Source organism: Oncorhynchus gorbuscha, linkage group LG05 (genome assembly GCF_021184085.1).
Source record: "Oncorhynchus gorbuscha isolate QuinsamMale2020 ecotype Even-year linkage group LG05, OgorEven_v1.0, whole genome shotgun sequence".
Lineage (NCBI taxonomy): Eukaryota > Metazoa > Chordata > Actinopteri > Salmoniformes > Salmonidae > Oncorhynchus > Oncorhynchus gorbuscha.
Window position 1 is genome coordinate 60,755,167 of NC_060177.1, and position 15,916 is coordinate 60,771,082.

The 15,916-nt window shown below is 46.6% G+C and overlaps 1 protein-coding gene and 1 non-coding gene across 10 annotated transcripts in view; both read right to left on the reverse strand.

Annotated features, from left to right (window-relative positions):
- Positions 1-297: 297 nt before the first annotated feature.
- The window catches only part of LOC124036233 (E1A-binding protein p400-like), a 30,021-nt gene continuing 14,402 nt past the window's right edge, over positions 298-15,916 (reverse strand). For 6 of the 9 annotated variants that reach the window (XM_046350524.1, XM_046350529.1, XM_046350528.1 and 3 more), the window contains 29 exons: positions 14,181-14,354; positions 13,774-13,914; positions 13,578-13,633; positions 13,150-13,439; positions 12,756-12,958; positions 12,434-12,603; positions 11,421-11,617; positions 9,737-9,848; positions 8,787-9,053; positions 7,073-7,147; positions 6,807-6,941; positions 6,644-6,688; positions 6,222-6,375; positions 5,889-6,121; positions 5,509-5,682; positions 5,369-5,416; positions 5,137-5,273; positions 4,873-5,008; positions 4,581-4,760; positions 4,424-4,469; positions 4,216-4,328; positions 3,825-4,026; positions 3,510-3,646; positions 3,034-3,258; positions 2,654-2,828; positions 2,358-2,503; positions 2,007-2,165; positions 1,806-1,883; positions 298-1,507 (listed from right to left, as the gene is read on the reverse strand). In XM_046350524.1, coding sequence (XP_046206480.1) covers positions 1,214-1,507; positions 1,806-1,883; positions 2,007-2,165; positions 2,358-2,503; positions 2,654-2,828; positions 3,034-3,258; positions 3,510-3,646; positions 3,825-4,026; positions 4,216-4,328; positions 4,424-4,469; positions 4,581-4,760; positions 4,873-5,008; positions 5,137-5,273; positions 5,369-5,416; positions 5,509-5,682; positions 5,889-6,121; positions 6,222-6,375; positions 6,644-6,688; positions 6,807-6,941; positions 7,073-7,147; positions 8,787-9,053; positions 9,737-9,848; positions 11,421-11,617; positions 12,434-12,603; positions 12,756-12,958; positions 13,150-13,439; positions 13,578-13,633; positions 13,774-13,914; positions 14,181-14,354 — 4,502 coding nt within the window. In that variant the 3' untranslated portion in view covers positions 298-1,213. The remainder of the gene's footprint in view (positions 1,508-1,805; positions 1,884-2,006; positions 2,166-2,357; positions 2,504-2,653; positions 2,829-3,033; positions 3,259-3,509; positions 3,647-3,824; positions 4,027-4,215; positions 4,329-4,423; positions 4,470-4,580; positions 4,761-4,872; positions 5,009-5,136; positions 5,274-5,368; positions 5,417-5,508; positions 5,683-5,888; positions 6,122-6,221; positions 6,376-6,643; positions 6,689-6,806; positions 6,942-7,072; positions 7,148-8,786; positions 9,054-9,736; positions 9,849-11,420; positions 11,618-12,433; positions 12,604-12,755; positions 12,959-13,149; positions 13,440-13,577; positions 13,634-13,773; positions 13,915-14,180; positions 14,355-15,916) is intronic. The other 3 variants (XM_046350531.1, XM_046350527.1, XM_046350526.1) reach the window with 2 other exon arrangements.
- On the reverse strand, positions 12,152-12,281 carry LOC124036797. The gene has a single exon (XR_006839046.1). It is a non-coding gene; the product is annotated as a small nucleolar RNA SNORA49 (small nucleolar RNA).

The following is a 15,916-nucleotide window of genomic DNA, read 5'->3' on the forward strand; positions in this document are numbered from 1 at the left end:
TGTGTTGAGAGCTTTGTCTCCCTCACTGCTAAAACACAATTGTTATCTATTGCAGCATATTCAACATGAGTAGTCCCCATTAATTTCAAACGGTCATATAAAAAGTCAACCTATGAAACTGACAGACATCAGCTGGTTGCCGCTATAGATAGCTAGGTTATGCCGGTGCACAATGGTAACACTGCCTGCCATCACTTATCCAGGTGCCAAAGACACAATCAAGACAATATGCTTTCTTGAGCTTCATAGCTTTTAAGAGTCCTACATATCTCACTCATATACTAAGGTCAGCGCAGATAGTGTATAAAAACAAGACAATTTATTACAATTAGGCTGAAAAAAAATCAAATAAACTACTTTACAAGTACAAATGTTTTCCATTGTTATTTACATTTTTTTTTTACATCAATACAAAATGACACGAGAACAAGATACTTAATGTTTACAGTGTTACAATGGACTAAAGGAACGTGCATTATTTTCCATAGAGTATCTGCAAAAATCACATCCAGATTGTATTTTATTTGTGTATTGAGTGGTTTGTTTAACTGCGATACAATGACTATTGGGGCAGTTTGACATGGCAAGCTTAAATGAGCTAACTTTTAAGGACACCTCTTTCAATGTTAAATTGGTACTGTGAATGAGGACTGAAATCCTCACTTATCCTTCTGGTAGGCAATGCAGCTGTAGTACTGATATGTAGTTACATTACTTGATCATGATATGATTGGTATGTTCTATATCTATAAACAACTAGGAAATTACAGACATAAAAGGTAAGCATGAGGACGCCAAGGAGGGCAGTGTATGAATATACAAAACATTCAAATGAACATTCCCCCAAATTAGTGATGCACCAGCCCATAGGCTTCAGCCACGTAGTAACATTAATATATTAATCAATATGAAATGCATGAATATGCTTTTCAGATCTTTATTAGATTGGTGCAGGGGGAGGTTGCCTCCAGGGGTGACCTTCTGAAACAGTTACAAAACTGTTGTAGAAGATTAACACTCTTGAAGACATGCCATTCCTTTACATGGAGCAGTTCCTTTAGCCAGGTTAGATTCAACACAGCCACCTCAGTCAGGACTTCACCACTCTGCCAAAGTGAAAGCATCTCTTCATGTCATTGTGAGTGCATTTACACTGATGATATGGGCTCTTTGGCCTAGCTGAAAGGGGAGTGCTAACTATTCCTGTGGGCTCCTAGCTGCTGCCCCCGCTGGGCTTGACCTGGTTCTTGCCCCTCATGGCCCCTCCGCGAGCCTGGCCCTTGGCTGGCTGCTGTAGTACAGGGGACTCGGCTGCAGCAGGCGCTTGGGCCTGCTGGGCCGGGCTGTGAGGAGAGGTGGTCTGGATCTGAGGCGAGGCGACTGCAGTCACCACCTGCTGCTGGAGAAGCTTCTGCTGAACCACCTGGGATGTGCCTGATGGAATCATCTGGACCTGGGGCTGGGCTGAGGATGCAGTCTGGGTCAAGGGCACAGTCTGGGAGTGGATCTGGTACGACACAAGAGGGTCACATTAGACAGACGACAACGTTACCAGACTATACTGCCCTCTTGGTAGCTATATTCACTGTCATGACATTTCACAAGAGTTTGAAGGGAATGACCGAAATGACAAAACGCACGAAAGCATTGTGCAATTTAAGCAAGCTGACTGGTATTTGAGTCACATGCATGGAAGACGTGAAAGGTCATGACGCACAGTAAGCAAAACCTGTTACTTCTCATTCCTTATGCCTCATAAGAATCCTGTATAATTCTGCCCTTCTGTTGGGGCATAGTGCTCTTACCTGCTGTGGAGGTGATACGATCTGCTGGATGTTGGCGACAGTGGATTGCCCCTGCACTATCTGGGGGAGCTTAGCCACCTAATATACAAGGGAAAACAGTTAGCTTTCCTCACACCTCTGGATAATAGCCCTCTATACATGTATGACCTAGAACCTAAAGGCCAGTGGGTTGAAGTATCTGAGTAGTAGATGAGTGCATACCTGGATTTGCTGGGCCCCAGTGGGTTTTCCAGCCTGGGCGATGGAGGTAGTGAAGAACTGGGTCTTGATGCCAGTTTGGAGCTGGGTGGTGGCAGCATAGGTGACCTTCTGCTGCTGGGCGGCCTGGGGACCCTGCACTGTCACCTGCTGGGTGCCCAACTGAGGGAGAGGACAGAGCAGAACTAGGTTCACAACATGATTCTTCTGACAAAAATGCATGGCAACTATTGACAGACTGGATTGTAGTTTCATAAGCGCCACTTTCAGTTCAGATTAGAAATGCACCTCTGACCAGCCCATACCCTTATGGTAACAACGAGAACACTTAAATATTTGTCTCTTGAGCCGCACCTTCTGCTGCACAGTGGCCGGTCCTTGCTGTGGCTCCACTGCTTTCTGCTGGGCTGCTGCTGCCTGCACGGCTGCCTGCTGCTTCTTCATCTGGAGCAGCTGCTGCACCTGCATCTGGGGGAACGGGGGCGGCAACACCGGCCCACCTACAGGAGCAGAAGAGAAACATAGTGACTCAGGGACAGGACAACCTCAACCAACAGAGGGAGTGTGGGGGTATGTGTTTTTGTGCTAAGAGGAAAATATTCTGAGTGCTTCAGTCTAATCAGTTGCTGAGAATAGGAGGGCTTCCCCACCTGTTTTCTGGGCCTGGCCAATGGCCACACTGATACCAGCCACAGAGACGGGCAGTGTGGTGACGCCAGTGGAGGAGACCACAGCGGGCACAGAGACTACGGGGGGCTTAGTGAGGGTCACCTGGGCCGTCTGCCCTGGCTGGGCCTGGATCTGACCCTGGGTGGGCACCCGCGTCTGGGGTGGCAAAGACAAACACAGTTCTAAACACTGTTTCAATGGATCATTAATTCATCACGGTTAAATGGACACGTCTCAGCAGTGACATTGTGTGGCATTTACCAGTCTGAAAATAATAAATCACAACAGTGGTACTAATCCCCTAGACCAGGCTACATACTGTGGAAAAAAAACAAGAGCAGGGGATAAAGTTGGTCCTCACCAGTCTGGCCAGCTGCAAGTTGGCTACGGTGGAACCAGCCAGCACGGCCCCGGCTCTGGGAGCAGCAGCTACAGCAGCTAGCTGTGGGTTGGCCTGGGCTGCCTGGGGGTTAGCCAGCTGGACCTGGGAGGCCTGTTGGCCTGCCTGCTGCTGGCCCTGGGCTGCTGCCACTGCCACCTGCTGCTGGGACATCTGCATCTTCTGCTTGTGCATCTTCAGCAGCTCCTACAGTCAGAGAACGAGTTAAAGTCAAGTTATATCTCAAGTGCTTTAACATCTTAGAATCTGAAATATAGTGCAGTGTGGTTCGCTGACAGATGAATTTTGCAATCCTACGTGAATCCAATTTAAGTGCATTCACATAGACTTGCAAAGTGTTAAACTTGCACTGCTTTGAGAAGGGGACTGAGCATCAGTAGCAGCTAATGCCAGGAGGCCATGCAGTGAATGAAGGGCTTCTCTGTAGAACACAATACCTGGGGTTTGCCCACAGCCTTAATGCCTTGTGGAGATGAAACCTGCTGTTGTTGCTGCTGCTGGAGCTGCTGCTGGCGGAGCATGTGGAGGTGGGCCTGGGTTATGGGCTTCCCCTGGGACAGCTGCATGCCTGTGGCTGGGGACAAAGAGGGAGAGGGGTCAGATCACAAAACCAGGCAACAGGGCACTTTAATTATGTTGTATGTTTTCTTTGACGGGTTACTTTAAAGTTGGTGTTAATCAACTTTAATATCTAAATTAATTTGATAGATGAATTGATTGTATGTGTTCAGTGTGAATAATGTGTCCAGTACCTGGTGTGACCTGAGTGACCAGGGAGCGGGTCTGAGACTGCACTGGGGTCAGAGTGGTGGACACCACCGCAGAGGCGGTCACCGGGGTAACAGCCCTGACACCCTGACCTGTAGCTATGGCGATCACCTCTCCAGGGGTGGCAGCAGCAGGTACGGCTCTCTGCTGGGAGTGGACCACCTGGGCTCCTGCTGCACCGGCAGGCTGGAAGGGGGACACGAACACAGGACATCATGTTTGACCAACAGTCAACACCTACTAGGACCATTCACTTCAGTCAGCAAGACTGAATATTTCTCAAACAATGGTGATTGTGTGTTATAACAAAAACTGGGAAAGATTCCCTAGGAGTTGAGGGAAACAATAACAGGGTAAATACATAGAGTGACTTACAGACAGTGTGCCTGGTATGACTTGACCTGGTGATGCCAGCCGTTTGTTGGCCTGGAACGGACTTGGAGGAACTCCAGACACTGTGTTCACAATCACGTTCCCCGCTACGGTGCCTGAAAGGGACAAAAAGGAAAGTATTTAAGAAGTGATTATTTCATTACAGACCAAATGTTTTGTAATGATCAATGACTGTGCCATGAAAACCCACCAGTTTGAATGGTCGCCCCCCCAGCAGCATTCTTAATGGCTCCAGCCTGAAATACACAAGCAACGTTCTCGTAAAAACATTTTCTTTCCCCAAAATAAATCTATATAGACAGCTCTTGGTCTGACATTGAAAATGGTCTGGTTTTCCCCATTCTCACCAGGACAGTGGTGTTGGGTACAGCGGTAGCTCCAGTCGCTGCAGGGGCCTGGGGGACTCCCGGGGCCTGGGCTTGGCTTAAAGCAGGAGCCCCAGCCTGGGGTTGGGCAGCACCGGCCACGGCCTGGGGGGCTCCAGCCTGCTGAGCTAGCTGCTGAGTCCTCTGCTGCTCTGCTAGGGCCTGGCAGGACACAGACAGATAGGAATGTTGAAGATCAGAGCGCGAGCACTGTCACACTGCATACTTAGCCATTAATCCAAAACCAGAGAGAATATACAGTAACAGTACACACCTTCTTCTCCTTGGCAATCCTTTCAGCACGTTGTGATGCCACCTGAATGGGAGGGAGGGGCTTGTCGTAGCCGATCCCACTTTCTGCCAGGACGGAGGCATGTTTGGGGTTCTTCTGGAATGGGTTCATCCCCAGACTTTGAGGATGAAGCAAACATTCCATAGAGTTAATTGATAGTTGCACACTAAGCATGTTTATCAAGAGGCTGATAAAACAACATGCATTACTTCATGCTACAGAGGAATGGTCATGTTGAGTGCTTACAGGGGTTTGATGGGGGGACTCCTCTTGCTGGCGATGATCTTCATGAGCTCAAAGCGGCTGTTGTAGAGCTGGATGTGTGTAGCGTTGTCATCCTGGGTGTAGATCTGACAGGTCCGGAGCGGCCGGCTGTTCTTAGACTGGGGAAGGAGAAAGGAGGGAAACTGTCCAATCAAGAGAGCTCTGTGAATCCAACAATATGACCACTGTAAAAGACAAGAGTAGGGCAATGGACCTTGTATATGCTCTTGGTTTTCTTCTTGGGGTTCGCCTCATACACCAACTAAAACGAGTAACAAAAACGGTATGGGTTAATTATCTGAATCCTCAAAACAACCGCTGTCATTCAGGACTTTAGTAGTCATGGCTGCTCACCTTGCCCTCCTCCCGGGGGATGATGACGTTCTCGTAGCGGTTGCGACACTGCTTGGGCGAGCGGTAGATCCGGCTGCAGGAGTTGACCACGTCGCTGACCAGGTCCCAGTTGGGCGTGTGGGCCGGAGACATGATGGTTAGGTTCAGAGGGAGCTCCAGGAGCTGCTTCAAAGCCTGCCGCGGACAGAGAGAGGGGACACTTCACTAACAGAACACATCATACTAACTTAACTACAACACATTTCACCACAATTACAAATAGCTTAGCTTCTAAGTATATTTTAGTTCACCTCATCTGAGAGTACCTAGCAAACGTACATTATGACAGACATTTCCACCGTGGGAAAAACAAGCCATTTCAGTAGCAGCCTTCTCAGTACCTGTAGCAGGGCCCAGTCTTCACTGATGAGCCACTCCGGATTGTCCTGTCCGGCCTCCATGGCAGGTTTGACCAGCGAGGGCAGAGGCTTGGCGAAGGGCGCCTGCTGCTTCAGGGAGAAGTTCTTCTTTTGGTCCTTGCCCTCGCGGCGGACTTTGAGCATGCTGGCCTTCTCAAAGAGGGAACGAGGAGGAATCACTGTCTCCCCATGACCCTTCTTCTTCTTCCTGCCTGCTGCGGAGCACAAGCACATGGGTTAGGACAGAGCTCACACGTGCATCACACACACAATGTACCATACTGTAATGCTTGTTACAGAAATACAAAGCCTTACCCGAGGGGTCCATCTTGAGTCTCTTGTGCTCCTTGCGGATGTAGACAGGAGGCAGTTTGGACTCCGGCATGGGAGCAGAGTCGTACATCAGACAGATGACAGAGTCGATATAGATGTCGTTGTCATCCTGCGGTGGGGTAGGTGGAGTCCACAGCTGCAACCAGAACCATAACATACAGTTGACAGGCTCATGGATCATATGAGGCTTCACTATGACATAACTCAGGTACTGTCATGTCTTGCTCGTTCTGATAAGTCAGTTTTTTGTTGATTATGTGTGTATCGTTATTGTATTGCTAGATATTGCTGCGTTGTTAGAGCTAGAAACATAAGCATTTCAATGCACCTGCGATAACATCTGCAAAACCGTGAACGTGACCAATACCCTTTGATTTGATGTAGACATTGTGTGACTGACTTACCGGCATGATTTCCGTTTGGCCATCTTCTCCATCAAACACATACTCCTGTTGAAACAGAGACAAGAGCTAAGCTCCCATTACCACGGAGTTACAATGAAAACTCCCTAAAGGCTCTGTTCTCATCTCAACACCGTGACCACCAGATGAGAGAGTGAAAGCCTACCATGTTGTAAGCATCCTCTCTGGTGTAGGTGAACAGGTTCTCCTCGTCCTCAATGATCATCCTCTCTGAGTCTTCAGCCTTCAGTTTCTGGAGGTGCTGCATCTCCCAGCCTCTCTTTGCACACAACAGTCGCTCCTGGAATTCACATTAGTCTTGAAATCATTTTCAACGTTGTTTTTAATTGTGGTCTGGTGCTACTTGAGAATGCAAGGTCTTCCGAGTTAGACATCCAGAGGTACTACTGAGAGGACTGTTTTGAGTCTTACCTTGGCAACATGTTCGTCTTCACTGACATGAAGATACTCCAGGTATTGCAGGGCATATTTTTCAATCGGCGTCAGCTGATGGAGTATAAGTTTAAGACAATTCAGCTCTAGTTAAAAATGATGTGTTAGCTCCCTGGTATGTAGTCTACAAGACCATCCAGCTGTAGTTAAAACTGATGTGTTAGCTCCCTGGTATGTAGCCTACAAGACCATCCAGCTGTAGTTAAAACTAATGTGTTAGCTCCCTGGTATGTAGCCTACAAGACCATCCAGCTGTAGTTAAAACTAATGTGTTAGCTCCCTGGTATGTAGTCAACAAGACCATCCAGCTGTAGTTAAAACTAATGTGTTAGCTCCCTGGTATGTAGCCTACAAGATCATCCTGCTCTAGTTAAAACTAATGTGTTAGCTCCCTGGTATGTAGCCTACAAGACCATCCAGCTGTAGTTAAAACTAATGTGTTAGCTCCCTGGTATGTAGCCTACAAGACCATCCAGCTGTAGTTAAAACTAATGTGTTAGCTCCCTGGTATGTATACAAGTCCAGCTGTAGTTAAAACTAAAGACCATCCAGCTGTAGTTAAAACTAATGTGTTAGCTCCCTGGTATGTAGTCAACAAGACCATCCTGCTCTAGTTAAAACTAATGTGTTAGCTCCCTGGTATGTAGCCTACAAGACCATCCAGCTGTAGTTAAAACTAATGTGTTAGCTCCCTGGTATGTAGCCTACAAGACCATCCAGCTGTAGTTAAAACTAATGTGTTAGCTCCCTGGTATGTAGCCTACAAGACCATCCAGCTGTAGTTAAAACTAATGTGTTAGCTCCCTGGTATGTAGCCTACAAGACCATCCAGCTGTAGTTAAAACTAATGTGTTAGCTCCCTGGTATGTAGCCTACAAGACCATCCAGCTCTAGTTAAAACTAATGTGTTAGCTCCCTGGTATGTAGCCTACAAGACAGCTGTAGTTAAAACTAATGTTTTAGCTCCCTGGTATGTAGCCTACAAGACCATCCAGCTGTAGTTAAAACTAATGTGTTAGCTCCCTGGTATGTAGCCTACAAGACCATCCAGCTCTAGTTAAAACTAATGTGTTAGCTCCCTGGTATGTAGCCTACAAGACCATCCAGCTCTAGTTAAAACTAATGTGTTAGCTCCCTGGTATGTAGCCTACAAGACCATCCAGCTCTAGTTAAAACTAATGTGTTAGCTCCCTGGTATGTAGTCAACAAGACCATCCAGCTGTAGTTAAAACTAATGTGTTAGCTCCCTGGTATGTAGCCTACAAGACCATCCAGCTGTAGTTAAAACTAATGTGTTAGCTCCCTGGTATGTAGTCAACAAGACCATCCTGCTCTAGTTAAAACTAATGTGTTAGCTCCCTGGTATGTAGCCTACAAGACCATCCAGCTGTAGTTAAAACTAATGTGTTAGCTCCCTGGTATGTAGCCTACAAGACCATCCAGCTGTAGTTAAAACTAATGTGTTAGCTCCCTGGTATGTAGTCAACAAGACCATCCTGCTCTAGTTAAAACTGATGTTTTAGCTCCCTGGTATGTAGCCTACAAGATCATCCAGCTCTAGTTAAAACTAATGTGTTAGCTCCCTGGTATGTAGTCAACAAGACCATCCTGCTCTAGTTAAAACTGATGTTTTAGCTCCCTGGTATGTAGTCTACAACATACTGTAAGAAGGCACTTAATGACTGTTGATCACCTGGTCCATGACAGCACTGAGCTCCTCCAGCTGAGAGGGCCTTTCTTTGACTTGTGCCTCTTTCTCCAGGTCCTCCTCCTGACCCTCCTCCCCCTGCCACTCTGGTGGTGGGGCATCCAGGCTGATGCTGTGAAGGGCCTGGATGTAGGGCCTGGCCACGCGGGGAGAGATTGCCTCAGAGGGAGACGGCTCCTGGTGCAGAACAACAAACTCCTCAACCTTCTCCCCAGAGCCGGTCTCCACCTCAAACAGGTCCTGGATGGTCCGCTGGACAGAGACACAGCATATGTAATAATATAGTATGTGGTTTTAGTCAGAGTGGGGCTGGTGTTTGGTTGGTGTGAGGGTAAAAATCCTACCTGTGTGAGTGGGGCTGGGGGCTGGTTGGAGTGAGGGTAAAAGATCCTACCTGTGTGAGTGGGGCTGGTTGGTGTGAGGGTAAAAGATCCTACCTGTGTGAGTGGGGCTGATTGGAGTGAGGGTAAAAATCCTACCTGTGTGAGTGGGGCTGGTTGGTGTGAGGGTAAAAGATCCTACCTGGGCTGGTTGGAGTGGGGCTGGTGGGGCTGGGAGTGAGGGTAAAAGATCCTACCTGTGTGAGTGGGGCTGGTTGGAGTGAGGGTAAAAGATCCTACCTGTGTGAGTGGGGCTTGTTGGTGTGAGGGTAAAAGATCCTACCTGTGTGAGTGGGGCTGGTTGGAGTGAGGGTAAAAGATCCTACCTGTGTGAGTGGGGCTGGGGGCTGGTTGGAGTGAGGGTAAAAGATCCTACCTGTGTGAGTGGGGCTGGTTGGAGTGAGGGTAAAAGATCCTACCTGTGTGAGTGGGGCTGGTTGTAGTGAGGGTAAAAGATTCTACCTGTGTGAGTGGGGCTGGTTGGAGTGAGGGTAAAATATTCTACCTGTGTGAGTGGGGCTGGGGGCTGGTTGGAGTGAGGGTAAAAGATCCTACCTGTGTGAGGAATGCCAGGGTGTAGTCAGTCCCCTGGGCAGCCACCTCTCTGATCAGATCCTTGGTGCCGTTCTTCAGCAGCTTCTCTTCAATGGAGTTCCCACTCTCCAGTCTGGGATACAAAATACCAAGTTACCAACTTCAAACTGACTAACATTCCAGATAGTCATCCTGATATGGTATGTAGAGTTACAGTTGAAGTCAGAAGTTTACATACACTTAGGTTGGAGTCATTAAAACTTGTTTTTCAACCACTCCACAAATTATAGTTTTGACAAGTCGGTAAGGACATCTACTTTGTGCATGACACAAGTCATTTTTCCAACAATTGTTTACAGACAGATTGTTTCACTTATAATTCACTGCATCACAATTCCAGTGGGTCAGAAGTTTACATACACTAAGTTGACTGTGCCTTTAAACAGCTTGGAAAAAGCCAGAAAATTATGTCAATGCTTTAGAAGCTTCTGATAGGCTAATTGACATCATTTGAGTCAATTGGAGGTGTACTTGTGGATGTAATTCAAGGCCTACCTTCAAACTCTGTGCCTCTTTGCTTGACATCATGGGAAAATCAAAAGAAATCAGCCAAGATTTCAGAAAAAAATGATAGCCCTCCACAAGTCTGGTTCATCCTTGAGAGTAATTTTCAAACGCCTGAAGGTACCACGTTCATCTGAACAAACAATAGTGCGCAAGGTTAAACACCATGTAACCACGCAGCCGTCATACCGCTCAGGAAGGAGTCTCCTAGAGATGAACGTACTTTGGTGCAAATCAATCCCAGAACAACAGAAAAGGACCTTGTGAAGATGCTGGAGGAAACAGGTACAAAAGTATCTATATCCACAGTAAAACGAGTCCTATATCGACATAACATGAAAGGCCGCTCAGCAAGGAAGAAGTCACCTCTCCAAAACCGCCATAAAAAAGCCAGACTACGGTTTGCAACTGCACATGGGGACAAAGATCGTACTTTTTGGAGAAATGTCCTCCGGACTGATGAAACAAAAATAGAACAGTTTTGCCATAATGACCATCGTAAAGTTTGGAGTAAAAAGGGGGAGGCTTGCAAGCCAAAGAACACCATCCCAACCATGAAGCACGGGGGTGGCAGCATCATGTTGTGGGGGTGCTTTTCTGTAGAAGGAAATGGTGCAGTTCACAAAATAGATGGCTTCATGAGGGAGGGAAATAATGTGGATATATTGAAGCAACATCTCAAGACATCAGTCGGGAAGTTAAAGCTTGGTCGCAAATGGGTCTTCCAAATGGACAATGACCCAAAGCATACTTCCAAAGTTGTGGCAAAATGGCTAAAGGACAACAATCCTATTGAACATTTGTGGGCAGAACTAAAAAAGCGTGTCCGAGCAAGGAGGCCTACAAACCTGACTCAGTTACACCAGCTCTGTTAGGAGGAATGGGCCAAAATTCACGCAACTTATTGTGGGAAGCTTGTGAAAGAAATAAAACCTGAAATAAATAATTATCTCTACTATTATTCTGACATTTCACCTTCTTAAAATAAAGTGTTGATACTAACTGACCTAAGACAGTGAATTTTTACTAGGATTATATGTCAGGAATTGTGAAAAACTGAGTTTCAATGTATTTAGCTAAGGTGTATGTAAACTTCAGACTTCAACTGTATGGCAGAACATGTCTTTAGCCTGTGTGTTACCTATAGATGTGGATGTCCTTGAAGCGTCCGATCTTGTCGCACCACTCCTGGGTGCGGGCGTCCATGCTGGGGTTGAGGTCTGTGTCATAGAATATAATGGTGTCTGCATCGAACACGGTCCCCACGGCCGAGCAGCAGCGGTTAGTCAGAATGCTACAGAATACCTGTCTGTTCCTGTTGAAGGTCTTCATATGCTCCTGATGGGAGGGAGATATCAAGAGAGAGACAGATTAGTCCTACGGAGAGGGCTTCAGAGTTGTATCCTATCCCAATACTCCAATTAAGATAATTGTATAGGTAGCATTACGTCTTGTGACCCTGACCAATACTTGTCTAGCATCTACAAAACACATGGTATAGATGGTTGTATGGTTTATGATAAGAGTATATGCTGCATCAGTGACTGGTGTGCTGAAACTGAGGAGTTCGTCACAACTATACTTTGTCTTTTAGACAAATGAAGACACGCTTCCTCTGCTTCAAATGTTACAAAGGAAAAACACCTCCGGTATAGTTCCCTCAACTAACCGACAGAGAGACGGAAGGAGAATTAAACAAGAGGTCGGTTAGACAAGAGGCAGACACATCTGATTGGACAGCCAAAAAATAAAAATAGCAAGTGTAGCAGAAACAGGTTTTTCTGACAGAAAATGAAACGGCAAGGATAGCAGAAAAGTAAATAGTACAGCACTAAAAAAGCCCAATAGCCCCATAGGTTCTCTAGAGTTGTCACTGTGTGCTTCTCTTAAGGCCCTAGGAGGAACAGAATCCAGTAGGGAGGGAAGAGAGCGTAGTACTCTGTCCCCTTATAGTGCCAGAACACTGCACTGAATCAAGAGGTCCCAGTGTTAGACAGGGAGAAACAGAAAGAGAGGCAGGGCTGTCACTGAGTGAGTGAACTACAATTAACCCTAGTCATGCAACACAATAGAAGTCTCTGTGTGTGAACTCCCTATAACACAGGCACCATAACTGGTGCAGCGGATTACTTCCTTGGTACAAAGGTGTTTTACCTGGCGTTCCTCTGTGGTCAGGCTCTCATCCACGCGGATGTATGTGAGCTGCCGGTGGTCCAGGAAGGCCTCCAGGATGTCCAGCATCTTCACCATCTGTGTGAAGATGAGGACTCGATGATTCTCCGACCTCAGCTTCTGGAGCAGAATGGCCAAGGCCTCAAGTTTACCTTCGGCGGGGGAAAAAAGAAGCTCATTTTTGCGTAATTCGAACAATGTGTGCAGCCCACGCAGCAAATGGACTACCTATGTTGAGCCAGGCTTATAGGAGAGCCTAGAGCCCTGGCACACAAAGCTAAATATAGTCTTCTGCTGAGCTCACCTGAGTCCATCTGCATGAGCTGCAGGTCAGGGAACTGGAGCTGGCGTCCAGAGGCCAGGCGGTGTATCTCTGTGCTGTAGGGGGCTGCAGCCTCCCGAAGCCTGCGACTGATCGACTTCTGCTCCAGGCTGTAGGGAGCTGGGGGATTGGCTGCATACAGGTGAGGGGGAGGAGCTACTGCGACAGGGACAACACATGATAACCTAAAGAGAGGAGAGAGTTTTTAATGACTGTAAGAAATACCAAAGGCTATATGAACTCAAGTAGGCTTTAACTCAATTCACTATACGCAAACATAACTATATTTTGAACCAGGGTGATCACGTCTATCCTGAAATAAAAGTTTAATCTGACAGTGATGTGAGGTGATTGACCATCGTGGGAAGTTGGATACCTGCTGACTAGGTGGCTGCCGGCATCCTGGCGGTGTGTGGAGGAGAGCAGGGCAGACTGGAGGTGTGTGGTGGTGGCCACAGGGGTCCTCTGGGCCCTGAGGCAGCTGTCCCTGCCCACCCACCTCCAGCCCCTGGGGCTCAGGGCAGAGTGAGGAGCCCCTGGGGTCACAGAACAGGCTTGGAGCAGGTCAGCCCCATACAGGACACTGCGGCCACAGCGCCGCTCGTTGGAACTGAACAGGCGGCTCAGACGTTCCTTCAGCAGACGACTCCTCTCCTCTGACGACTCCTTGTACATGACACAGAAGAACGGCATCAGTGACATTTCATCGTGTTGGTGAGAATATGGATCATGGGACTACAGAAATATAGGTATGTAGTTTCGTTTCATTTTCTACTGTGTACTACCGGTGCCAGTTCTACCTACCTGAGGGGCAATAGGAGCAGCAGGAGCTGGCTTGACGCTCACCCCTGAGGCTGAAACTTTACAAGTAAAGGGAGAAAGACCAAGGCCATTACGGCACAACCACTGTCAGAAAGGTGACTAGAGTTGTAAGCCATGACAGTGATGTAATTCTTCAGGCACTATCTGCATTATTCACAGTTGAAGGTGGATGGCTTACCTTGGTGGGTTGGGGGGGATGGGGTGCCAGGTGTGGAGGAGTTGGAGACGGGTACAGCCTGAGGTACCGTCTGCATGAGCATGGAGCCCTGAGGCCGGAGGATCTGCTGACCGGGGGCCGACACTATCTGCAGGATGTTACCTGTACCACCACACAACCAGGCACACAGACAACACGGAAACCTTCAAACAGCTATTTAGGGTAATAACCATTTAATGTCATCACTCTCTAAGTAAAAATGTCTATACATGTAACATTGGTTATCCAACTCTAAATATTTATATGATGGGGATTTGGAATAAATTACATGGCAGAGAGAAAAGTAACATATTTGTTGCAAGTGATTGCAATATATTGAAGGGAAAGAGAGGTAATAAGGAGAGTATGAAATGTTGGGTGTACATTACCGAGTGTACCTTGGAGCTGCAAGGGCTGCCCTGTGGTGAGCTGTCGGAGCTGGCTGGGGGACAGGGTGAACTTGTTGCCCTGGAACTGCAGCGTGACGGGGGTCTCAGGCTGGGAGATCCGGTTCTGACTGCCTGCTATGGACGCCAGCTGGGCTATTTTCACCACATCTCCACCTTCAGGAGGGAAGACACACACACACCTCTAGTCAAATAACACCACAGACCAAAAGAGGACTGCTGTCAGAAACAGTCTAGCAGTGCATCACCAAAAATACAAAATAAAGACGTTTGATATTTCAGTTAGTTGAAGGGTGAGGGGGACTAGACATGCAGAACCAGGGTGGGTTAATGAGTGGGACGAGCGTAGGTAGCTGCACTCTACAACACCAGAACAATTGTGGTTGCTAATCTCTACCAGAACCTGAGGGGGATTTTTTTTTTAAAGAACAAGTCATCTTCAGGTGCCACTGCTTTTTTCAGTTAAAGTGGCTTGCAACAACAACACCTATTGCAGGCATGCAATTACACAATGCACCTTTATCCAAATGATTGCCCAAAAAGACCTGTATGCTCTTTTAAAGATACATTTTTTGGCAATAATAGTTTTAAATGCTATAATTTCTGAGTTGTGTGTTGAGTCACTATTGAAAAGGTAACTGTGTGTTCTGTGTGTGTTCACACTGGGGGTAGGGACTGGCCTGAGGTCAGCAGTATGTGCGACCATTTACACATGCTTAGCAGTGCACACCTTCAGTGTAGAGGTCGACCAATTAATTAGGGTCGATTTCAAGTTTTTATAACAATCGGAAATCGGAATTTTTGGACACCAATTTGGCCGTTTAAAAAAAAACACATTTATTATTTAATCTTTATTTCACTAGGCAAGTCAGTTAAGAACACATTCTTATTTTCAATGACGACCTAGGAACGGTGGGTTAACTGCCTGTTCAGGGGCAGAACGACAGATTTTTATCTTGTCAGCTCGGGGATTGAATCTTGCAACCATACAGTTAACTAGTCAGTTAACTAGCTCTAACCACCTGATTACAATGCACTCCACGAGGAGCCTGCCTGTTACGCGAATGCAGTAAGCCAAGGTAAGTTCCTAGCTAGCATTAAACTTATATAAAAAACAATCAATCAATCATGATCACTAGTTAACTACACATGGTTGATGATATTACTAGTTTATCTAGAGCGGGTCCTAATAGATGCGGTGCGTATTCGTGAAAAAGGACTGTCATTGCTCCAATATGTACCTAACCAAAAACATCAATGCCTTTCTTAAAATCAATACACAGAAGTATATATTTTTAAACATGCACATTTAGCTAAAATAAATCCAGGTTAGCAGGCAATATTAACCAGGTGAAATTGTGTCACTTCTCTTGCGTTCATTGCAGAGTCAGTGTATATGCAACAGTTTGGGCCGCCTAATTTGCCAGAATTTTACGTAATTATGACATAACATTGAAGGTTGTGCAATGTAACAGGAATATTTAGACTTATGGATGCCACCCGTTAGATAAAATACGGAACCGTTCCGTATTTCACTGAAAGAATAAACGTCTTGTTTTCGAGATGATACTTTCCGGATTCGACCATATTAATGAGACCAAAGGCTCCTATTTCTGTGTGTTATTATGTTATAATTAAGTCTATGATTTGATAGAGCAGTCTGACTGAGCGGTGGTAGGCACCAGCAGGCTCGTAAGCATTCATTCAAACAGCACATT